The 11,503-nt window shown below is 35.4% G+C and overlaps 1 protein-coding gene across 3 annotated transcripts; it reads right to left on the reverse strand.

The window, feature by feature from the left end:
• Positions 1-1,655: 1,655 nt before the first annotated feature.
• On the reverse strand, positions 1,656-10,859 carry LOC141677553 (lysine-specific demethylase JMJ28-like). Of its 3 annotated transcripts, none has more exons than XM_074483542.1 (14): positions 9,727-10,847; positions 9,487-9,632; positions 8,758-8,860; positions 8,544-8,676; positions 8,233-8,290; positions 7,399-8,140; positions 6,700-7,029; positions 4,715-5,311; positions 4,550-4,628; positions 4,378-4,463; positions 3,270-3,389; positions 3,114-3,193; positions 2,278-2,352; positions 1,656-1,992 (listed from the first exon to the last, which is right to left on the reverse strand). In XM_074483542.1, coding segments are annotated over exons 1-14 (3,150 nt in total). In that variant the 5' UTR covers positions 10,327-10,847; the 3' UTR covers positions 1,656-1,991. The 3 variants fall into 3 exon arrangements, with proteins under 3 accessions (XP_074339643.1, XP_074339645.1, XP_074339644.1); XM_074483544.1 differs by having other exon boundaries at positions 3,114-3,181; positions 9,727-10,839; XM_074483543.1 differs by lacking the exon at positions 1,656-1,992 and adding an exon at positions 1,999-2,161 and having other exon boundaries at positions 9,727-10,859.
• Positions 10,860-11,503: the final 644 nt, after the last annotated feature.

Raw genomic sequence — 11,503 nt, forward strand, 5'->3', positions numbered from 1 at the left:
TTTGGAATAAAGTTTGGGGACTTAAGCTTCCAGGAAAGGTTGTTAATTTTGTTTGGCGAATGTGTAGGGATGTACTTCCAACAGCTGCAAATCTGATCACCAAACAAGTCAATATTGTTGATAGATGTGCGTAGTTCGAGACACATGTTGAGGATATTATACACATACTATTTCAATGTGAATTTGCTCGAAAAGTATGGACTGCTGTAGGCATGTTAAGCCTGATCTCAGTGGTGCCTGGGTATATAGGATTGCAAGTAACTAAAAGAGTCTTTTACAATGGGAACATGAGGAACAAATGAATCTACGATAAAGTGTCGATGTCATCTTTTGGTGTAAAAGTGATGGCATTAAATATGAAATCTGATTGGAACAAGGCTAGAGAGGTTGAGGATCAGAACGGGACACAACAACAAAGAAGGCCAAGTCAGTGGTGCAAACCACCAGTGCAGTGGGTGAAAATTAACACGGATGCGGCCAGTGACTTAAATGAAGGGAGAACTGGATTAGGATGTGTAGCAAGAGATGTTGCAGGTCAGTTTATTCGAGCAAGAAGTAAGACACTGCAAGTGGGATATCAACCAAGAATTACTGAAGCCTTGAGCTTGAAAGAAGCTCTCTCCTCTACGAAGCAATGGAGGTCAAGTAAGTGTGTATTTGAAACGGATGTCAAGATTCTAGTGAATGAACGAATAGTATTGCCCATTTGATAGCAAATGATGCTTATTCTGTAACTGGTTTGCGGGAATGGATTACTATGATTGTAGTTTTTCTCATTTGTAACCTTGCTTTGGAAGCAATTTGATTAATGCAACTACTTTTGTTTCAAATTAAATAAATAGATTAAATAACATTGCAACTTTTGTACAATCTAATGGAAGATGAAATCAACGAAAATTGACTTCAACTCCCTTAACAAATTAATGAAAACCCTGATAATGCAAACACAATCGCAGTAAAAAGACCCAGGAGAATTTAATTTTGTTGGCGATTAAATTCACCTTTTCCATTATTCCTGCAAATTTTCTACCAATTCTCTCTAATTCATCAGTCAACCGTGCGTACAATAAATTTCGAATACAGATTAAAAAAGGTGAGAAAAAGAAGTGGAAAGATAGGAGAGGAGAGGACACGCGTAAGAAAGCAAAGCAGGTCAGATTGGTTTACAAAGATTTGAAAGAGCGAGGTACAAAAATGATGAAAAGGATCCGAATATTTGTACTCAAGTAGTTTCATATTTTTAAAATCATTATAAACATATGGTTACATTAGCCGTGCAATGTTTGAACATCAAGGCAATTTTATCATTAGAATATCAGACAGGTATGTTAGTGTCCTGCAAAAAACTAAAAAACAGTGAATAATTTTGTGAAAACACCATTTTCTTGAATAAACGATGTAGTGTTATTTAAGTGATAAGAGAAAGGGTAGATTGCCAAAGTCTCATCCCCGCCCCACCCCACCCCCTGTTACATGACAATATCATGGCTATGAAGTCAAGTAAATAGCCAATCGCTACCAAGCTATGAGGAACAACGGACTAATGGAAGCCCTTATACTTGCGAAAGATCACTTCATACACTATACGTAAAAAAAGATGCCAAAGAACAAGAGGGCCAATAACATACCAAGGTGCTAGTGTGCTACAAAAAAAATAAAAAATTACTATTGGAGCATTTTATACAAACAATGAACAGAGGAGCATTATATGCAAGCTTGAACTTTTTCATCATTTGTCCAACAAAGTAAAAAGTAAAAAAACCCCTCTGAAACATATACCTAAAGTCAAAAGACACATGTATTAAATAAATGAAATGAAATTGACAACTTCTGATCGGTCGACTGGCTAGTCTCTGATATCTATGTAATTATTTTATCATCTTTCTACCTGTAATCTGATAAGACACAATACATACATTGCTATTGCTAAAACTGACCCACTGCTGATAGCTTGCAGCTTTCCAGAAACCGTTGGACGCCTACATCTTTAGCCTATTAAGCACATCAATGAAACAGTGATTAGAATCGAATCCAAGATAAGAGTTGTGAATTCCTCTACAGGAATTACATGTGCTTAGTGTGGCTGATGCGGATAATGATCGATCTGTTCCAAATTTGTTTCGATGCTTGATTGCATCAACTTGATGGAACAATCAACATTCTGCAGTCGATGATGCCATTTTAATTGTAAGTATTTAAATGAACTCCACATCACCGCTATTCTTTTGAGGTATTTACTTAATAATAGAGAACTTTTAGAAGAAGAAAATGACTCACTAGTGCAAGAATTGAAGGTAATTTGAAGCAGATGTTGGTCGCACACCTACTTCCTCCTTCCCACTTGATGACATGCTGCGACAAGCATAGGGCATTTCAGTATTTCCCATTATAGTAAAACAAGAAATTCATACCACAAGGGCAGGATGCATGAACCAAGAAATATATCTAGGATAATAAAGTGACTGCAGTGAAAAAGATGGACTCTTGAAGTGTACAAACCTAACCCTTACTTTTCACAAAAAGACAAACATAAAAAGAAAAGAAGAGAAGAACAAAGAAGCAAAGAACAGTCTTGCTACAATTAGGTGCAGATATAGAAGCACACTACTATTAAATCCATGAATAAAAAGAGGCACCACACAATTTAAAACTGTAGAAACAGAAGATTCATTTATGCAGTGTACAAATATTACTTGTCGACAATGTAAGATATAGTGCTACATAAAATATTTCTTGCTAAAGGAAGGATATCAAAAGATCAATGATAAGAAGTTAATACAGTAAAAAGCTCTGTAAGATATTTTAAATACAGAGAGATATAGATATTTTCTCCATTTCACCATGTGACAATACACCGGACTGGAGAGAGAAGGAAGACACAGAAATCATGATGATCCATGTTACGAAAAAACCCATCTTGATTGGTACAGCAGACCTAATCATAAATAATCACATAATACCGCCTACACAATACATTCACACTACATGGATATTTTTATATTTTATTTTCCTTTCTATATTCTGAATTAATACTAGTTTGACCAAAAACTAAATAAGAACTAAATAAGCCAAAGCATATAAGCACAAAAAAATCCTGAAAATGAAGTAGTTACCCCACAGATGTAAGGTTTCGGACTTCGTCAATTGCAGAATTAATCCCACAGATTGTCATTTTTTCCACCTGCAGAGGCCACTTTCATATTGTTTAGATGCTCTCATTCACAAGTACACAAAAGCAAGCATTACCTGCACGTAATTATGTAGCCTACCTCTCGAAATTTCTCTTTGGCTTTGTGTTTAAGTGGTAGCAAACGGATTTCATCAGCCAACCTTGTGCACTCGAGGGCATTTTCAGGAGAGATAAATTCCAAGATAACATTAACACTGGACTGCATGCACATGGTACAACACATTGTCAGTTACCAAAACCAGATAATAACAATCATAGGAAAGATAGCAAGACTACTAATAGTATATGCTAAATAGTCTGCCAGTCTAAATATACGAACATATAAATGTAATGCAGCAGAATACAGTTGACTAACGACCAAAAAAGTCCAACTAATAATCTACATCAGGATGCACCTACTAATATGAGTTTAAGATGTGAATCACATATAGTTTTTATCAGAGAGGCATTCTTCTATTTGGGAGTCATTTAAATGAAAGTGTCAGAGACTTAGAGTGATAATCAAATCACATAAAGTATACCATTCATCACAATTTCAATAGAGCATGACTGACTATGGACCTCTAAAGAAAATTTAAAGCTGGTGGTCTTAAAACAAAAACCATAAGATGACACATTAAAAAGCAAACAATACATGCGGTCCACAATAGACATACTAGATACCAAGTTTAGATGCTTCTGCTAAACCATGTATCTGACTATATATTAATGGGCATCAATTAGAGTAACTGACCCCAAACGTCATTTTAATATGAAGTATACGTGAGGCATTGCAGGCAGATATTAGAAAATTCACAGTATTCATTTTTAATCGTCTATCCAGAATCCATGCAGCCTTAAATTGGAATATTTTTTCAGAGCCTAATTATTAATAGAAACTTAGAAGTTAGAACTAGCCACATACATTCTATCAATAAAATAATAGGTGCATTTTGCTGATGTCTACCAGTTATTTCCACTCATCAAATTATTACAATGAAGAAACAGGGATCATACTATGGCCAAGGAAGATTCAATAAATTGTTTAGTTTCTGTTATAATACATATGTATTGTTTTATGTGAGGGTTGTCTAGTTTTATGTAATAAATTTTGGACCAAGGCGGACACAGTCACACATTAAATAGAGTAAGAAATATTACTTAATTTAAAATTAATGCTTGCCAAGAATAGTCTTAAAACACGCTACCTTTAATTTTCGAACTTGATATGGACACCCTGCAGGAATGATGACCGCTTCTCCAGTCTTTTGCTCAAAGGTCCAAGGCTCAATATCTGAAATTAACAAACAGAGGTTTTATGTGAAACTAAACTAGTTGTAATGATCAAGTGGTTGCCCAAATAAAAAAGATAAGGCTTACTGAATTCTTTCTTTAGCCGCATCTTCTGAAATGCATCAAAATAGAAACTATTATCAAGAATAGGATGTACCACCTCTACCTGGGCCAGATAAACAAATTAATCTTGTAATGTTATTCATAACCTGGACAACCAGAATATACAGATATTTATTCAAATCATCTTACATGTGTTGGATTATGTATAGACTCGTCACAGTGCCTTCTGAGGTACTCTAAAAGTTGTGGAACATCTTGTCTACGAAAGATATCCCATTGGGCACCACAAGAATCGACCACTGGTTTTGCTTTTCCACAACTATAGCGTTCTATATCATCGCAAAAGGAATACTCATTTACCATATCTTTGAATCTATGAGAGCTCGCACAGCACAATATTGTGACATCAGAGTCAAATTCACTGGTGCCTGACAATTTTTTGGGTCGGAAACTCCTTGCATTACCCCTACTTCCAACACCAGAGGATGCAGAAGCTTTAGCAATTCTATCAGGAAAATTCAATTCTTTCACAGGCTGATCCTGAAAGACTGATTCTTCAGTAATTCCACTACGGAGTGATGATTTTCCAGTCAGATCTTTAGCACTTCTACTATTAAATATCGAAGTTCTTTCCAAAACTTCACTTACTAATGGCCGATAGACAGCCTTACTAGTAGATCTGCTTATGCTATGATCATTATCAGTGTACATCTTCAGCAATGTTTTAAGTGTATTGATTTCCTTTTTGGAAACCGGTATATCTGTTGCATGTACAAGGACATTTACCTGAGGGGACAAATGACAGACAAGTTATTAGAAAAAAATGACAGATATATCTTATAGAAAGAAATTAGGTACCAAATCAATCGAATATAATAAAAAAATCTTGTACAGTGCATATATATGGCGAAGTCATGTTATCAGGTACATATTGTTTTTGGTAAACTACTGAGAGGGGCTATAGCATGCAAAGCATGCAATAACTCCAAATTATATACCAACTGATTTCTTTCTCTTATTGTTCATGAATGTCTTAAATATAATGATATAATGAATTTAATTTAGTCTCAATCCTTTTCCTTCTAATACCGGGATTTATATTTTGGTAATTTTTTCACCCTTCTGCTCTTAGCATTTTTTTTTTGCGTTCTACCAAAATCGTAATTTAGTGTAAAACATACTTGAAAGAAAAACTGCATAAAGACTAATGAAATGGCAGTAGTTATTACGTATGGGTAAATTTTTTAATGATATGTACATAGTATAATTATTATTTTTATGGACAACAACAACAACAACAACAAAAACAACAAGAATAATAATAATAATAATAATAATAATAATAATAATAATAATAATAATAATAATAATAATAATAATAATAATGATAATGATAATGATAATAATATATAATCATGCCATTTGGCTTTTAAAATTCAACATGAGACTGCTCTTGTAGATAGGCCGTAATATATCATCTACCACTTGATTAATAAATTTAAATTTTTCTTTAAGTGAAGATGTTCTTATTTAGAGACAAATAGAATTAATATGAACTTCCACATCACATGTTTACTAAATACAGGAAAATGACAGTGCGCGTACACTAGTTTGAATAGATATCAAAGAGCATGTTGAAAACGGGTCATGCAATGCGCGCAGACATGAATAAAAACTTACCTTGCGCAATGCGCTGATGAGGCATATAGAAAATAAAGTAGGTGTGTATTAGGCACTCACCCAATACACACAAAATATTTAATGACTGCTGATCAAGATAATATTTCAAAGAATAAACGGACTTTAATTATTTCTTTTTATGCATGATTGTAGTACTTTGAACTAAACTGACAATTTTGACAGGGATTAGGAAGTAGTAAATTTATTTAATTTTTAAAGATACTAAATTTGAATTTAAATAAATAATATAAGATTAGAAAATAAAAGAGCCGTGCATCACACAAGTTGTAACTTAAAAAAAACACAGATATTAAATTCTTTCGCCAATCATATGATGATGATATTAGCTAAGGAACAGGCAACAGTCAAATCTGAAACCATAAAATTTACGCCTTTTATGCCTAAAGGCTACAACCATATCTTAAAAGTTTTTTCTTAGAGATGGCACTTTTTTTGAGACATCTTTACCACAAGTATAGAATAAGAAAACCTACCACATCATGGGAGTCGTAGCTTAGTCTGGTAACAAAATGTCCCTGCATAAATTCCTCAGGTTCTCCATATGCAATATGTAAAGAAGGACCAAAGTTAGGCTTAGGCATGTTCTCGGGAAATTTGGCAGCTAGGTTAAAAATACCAGACAGCGGGTCCACGTACTCTTTAAGTGCCATGAATTGCATGACCTGAGCAAAATGCTCCGGGAAATGTTCCTGAAATATATTTGGAAAAAGGTAACCGGTGATTTTTGCTTTCTCCTGATTCATAAATGCATTTGTTTGGCCCTCAAGAGAGCCCATAAAAATCTGACTTTCACTGAGTTCTACCTGCAACAAATTTTAGAAAACAATATAAGAAACGGGGGATGACATTTCGGATAAACAAGAACCCTTTTAGCAACATGTCAGTATAGTAGACAAACAGTATGAATAACACAAATCTGAAAATAACGTTCCAGAACAAGAAACTATTTCTCCTGGAATAAGTGCTGACCCAGCTCTTCAGTTCTCAGCACATATTTCTTTTTTATTTTTGCTAAATTCAACGTATATTTTTTATCCTTATGGCTAAGTAAATGTGACAACTGCTTCTTTTATTTTTCGCAGTTGCCTAGCTGTATTTATACATGCCTAGCTGTATTTATACATACAAGAGCTAGCCCTCACACATATAGATACAAAGCATATATCACTTACCTCAAAGCAATCCAAGTAATTTGTCGTCTTACTCGTTGCAGAATTAACTTTATTAGCATGAATCTTTCCAAGAAAAGTGCAGAACATGGTAATTGGATCCCAATTCATGTTTGCAGCGACTTGAATCATACTCTGAACTATAACTGGGTGACCTTTGCGCCAATGAGTCTGAAAGTGTCCAAGCCTTTCAACATGAAGGTCCTGAACATTTGGGTAATACAGAAAATTTTCATTCGAATCATCTCTTCTAGCTGTTTCGAGCAATAGGTTGACTTTATTTCCTCCATTTGCTGTCTCCCTACACAGTGAGCAGCTTGAACCAAAATCTAAAGCAACTCGGCCATCATATTTGCTAATTACGTCTTTTACATGTACGTTTAGCTCTTTGTCCCATCCAAAGGGATACAAACATCTTAAATCAAGGCTGATATTACCACCACAGCCACCGAAATCCTGAGGTGGGCAACATATCCTCCCATCTTTATAAACATTCCAGTTCCGGGGTAATGTTAGAGAAGCAACTGACTTGCTACCTTGCTTTACGGGGCAATTTTTTATGTCATCTGATAGTAGCTTGTCATCAGAAGTACAGGCTCTCTTCCTGTATGGATACATGATTTTGTTTTCTCTGACATCTCCACTTAACTTTCCTTCACGAAACTTGTGACAACAACTTAAACACAGATTATACGAACACGTTGTACAGCTTCTATGGAAATCTACTATGGAAGTATTACAGTTACTGCAGAATTTTAAATCACATACAGTTAGAAACATCAAGGCTATAAAACACACACGCATGCACACTCACCCAATCAGCACTTTGATACATACCAACAAATTAAGTTCTCGCCGCCCAATTTAACTTGCGAAATTTCAAAGTCTCTTTCTCCTGTAACATAGATACAGATTGGATATGAAGTGAGAAACGGCAAGGAGAATAGCAGATATATAAATTATTGTTTTGACTAAACTTTTTCCGGGTAGGGAGTTCAACATTGATTTGAAGAAATGCAATTATGACAGTATATATGCAATAAAGTATTTTTACACTTATCAATTATAAATAAAATATACAAAATATCTTTAAATTATAGTTAAAATTAGTGGCCAAACTCGTTGTTTTAAAAATCAAGTTCTATTACCTTTTATTTTGGCTTCGATTTCAAGCTCAATACTGTGGTCCAAGTTCATCTTTTCCAGCACTGGATGAAGCATTTTTATCAGATAATGAAGCTGTTGGAGTTTCTCGATCTTTTCTGGGGCCTTAATAGATTCCTGCAAGATAGCATATGAATGAGTATTGATAAAGAAGATTTGATTTAAAGAAAGCCCTGTCATTAAAGCTTGGGCAACTACCTTATGCTCGGTGTCTTCAGGCTTGGAGCTTGAGCAGGCCCGGCATTTGCATGTTCCGCGACAAACTGGACAAGCAGTCCTAACGTCTTCCTTAACAAAAGACCTGAAATGGAGGAGTTGAATTTGTCTCGGTAAACCATATACCCAAAAGGTGGCAAAGATGGGTCTTGCTAACATCAAAACTGGTGATAAACAAGCTTTGATATAGTAGAGATAATAGTTGACAAGTTGTATCATATACTTCAAAGTAATAACCCCGATAATTCAAAAATGCAGCAATATAGCATATAGCTATTTTACTACAACTAGAAAGCAGCATGGAATTTTAAATGCTAATGCTTGGATTGTAATCTGCACAGGAAAAACCCAACTTCATGAAGATTGACACTTTACTGAGTATACTTGGCTACTACTGACCAAACATTTTTACATAGAATCATGAAGGTCTTATGTACACAACCTTACCCTCATTTCACCGTAAAAATGTAGTATATAGACACTTAACCATTGCACCAAGTAAATATATAATGAATAAAAAAACTGGAAAACTAATGAAGTATTTCGGAAACTAGTACACGCAATGATACAACAGTGACCCGACAAGCAATCATCAGATCACATACCACTACTAAAAATTCAGGGTAAGAAAAAACCATTTCAGAAAAAAATCACAATAAACAGCATATTAAACACGCATAAACCAGAAGTTCAGCAAAATTCGAAACAGACCTTTCTTCTATACAATCTTCACAAAACGATTGCTTCTGACAAGCTTTACACCTAACAAGTATCCGGTAACTAAACTTGTGACACCAATGGCATGTCCTCCTCTTCAATTTTTTAATTTTAACAGCCTCTTTAACACTCGGTAAAATCTGCTAGAAACCACCAAAAACATCACAATCAATCTGAAACAAACAACTCACAATCAAAACACAAAAAATGCACAAATCGAACAACTAAAACAACCTGCATTGTACAAACAGGATTTGGTTCCACATTCTTCGACCTAAAATGCCTTCTTTCGATAATCTTACAATTCCTCCCTACTTTAACATTATACGGACCTACATTATCGAATACTTGTGGAGTTTGCGGAGGAGGAGGTATCTCCATTCGTCCATTCGGAAACTCTTTAATTATATTCCTCACTCCACTCTCAATCTCCTGTAACTCTTTTTCCCTCTTTTTCCCGGCTTTTCGAATCAAATACTCTCTGATCAATTCCAGTTCTATATCTCCTCTCTTCAAATTCAAACTCCTTATCATCTCGTCTAACGCCTCGCTCGCTGATCGCTTCCTACTACTCCCCCCTGTCTCCTTCTTCACCTCTTTCCCCTTTTCTTTCACCATTTCTTCCGATTTTCCGACAATTCTGTTTCGATTTTTAGAGTCTTTCGAAACATTCGTGTCGAATTTAACTCGCTTTTTCTTCCTCTGAGATTTCTTCTGGAACTGAATCAAGTGATCCTCACAGTACTTCTTTCCGGCGAACACGCTGCGCTTGCACCGCCATTGCTTGCCGTCGGTCCTCGCGCACCGCTCCGGCGAATTGTCGTTATCCGGCATTGAATTCGAAAAATTCGCAACAAATCTCTCTGTCTAATCTCTCAATTGAGTGCAATTGAAGTATTAACGAAGGTTAAGGGTTTTGTAATGAGCGAGAGAGAGAGAGGGAGAGAGATTGTTGTAGGGCCTGAGTGATTGTGTGTTTTGTAATGAGCGAGAGAGAGAGAGAGATTATTGTAGAGCGTGAGCGAGTGTGCGTTTTGTAATGAGAGGGAGAGAGAGATTGTTGTAGGGCGTGAGCGAGTGTGTGTTTTTACACGCACACACGTTTTAAAGTGTTTATAGGTGGCTTGTTGTGAAGAGCTAGAGATGGATTGGTGTCGAGAGTCGTGAGCCAGTTGTACGTTTTTGGCAAAAACTGAAATTAAAGGGGAATTTTTCAACTACTTTACACCTTCGTATTTATGAAAATTTGTGTATGTACTAGGATTGGTTTGGTCCTTTCTGCAGAAGCCTCTGAGTTCTTTCTTTTGTTTGTTGCTGGATGATCACAATTACGATTAAATTTATTTGCTTTTTCATCATAATTCACTCTTTGATAGCCCGATCTTAATGATGTTAAGTTTGGTTCGTGATTTGTAGTAGTGTGACCTATTACTTGCATTACCGCGAATTGGATCTGACAAATTAACTTTGGAGATTGCATTGATCAAATGGTGTAAGATGTTGGTGGTGAAATATGATGGCTAAGTATATTTTTCATGTTTTTTGTTAAGAGACGTGTGTTTTGCATCCCAACAGCCCTTGTAGTGCACTTGATATTGATGCAGATTGTTTTCCTTCTTTATTTTTCCTTATCTGGGAACCTTAGGTGAACATATGAATCTGTGATCTTTGGTGTAAATGTAACCATCACAACTTATAAAGTTTCGGTCATATATCGGATAACCATTGACGTCATTCTCATTGAATCTGGTTCGGTAAGAATGATCAACGACGACAGTGATCAGTGATAGTGTGTCGCGTTGGCTTAATTTTCCATGCAATTTTCTTTTCGTTTTACTAAATGAATTTGATAAATAAGTTCTTTTTTTCTCTGTTTCAGAGCTGTAGCAGGGGTTTGTAACCTTGTACAGATGTGTACGTAAGTTTGTAAACTGAAATTGCCAATTATTTAAAAGGATTTATCATAACCATGCTTTTTTTAAACCAGGGTTCTGGTAACAGACCAATCTGC

Source organism: Apium graveolens, chromosome 8 (genome assembly GCF_009905375.1).
Source record: "Apium graveolens cultivar Ventura chromosome 8, ASM990537v1, whole genome shotgun sequence".
Taxonomy (NCBI): Eukaryota; Viridiplantae; Streptophyta; class Magnoliopsida; order Apiales; family Apiaceae; genus Apium; species Apium graveolens.

Excerpts from the sequence above, each read along its gene's own strand:
- LOC141677553 (XM_074483542.1), bottom strand. The coding sequence starts at position 10,326 with ATGCCGGATAACGACAATTCGCCGGAGCGGTGCGCGAGGACCGACGGC. Across the intron at positions 8,291-8,543 it reads AATCGAAGCCAAAATAAAAG|GAGAAAGAGACTTTGAAATT; the intron begins GTAATAGAACTT and ends TCTATGTTACAG. Across the intron at positions 4,629-4,714 it reads CTATACATAATCCAACACAT|GTAGAGGTGGTACATCCTAT; the intron begins GTAAGATGATTT and ends TATCTGGCCCAG.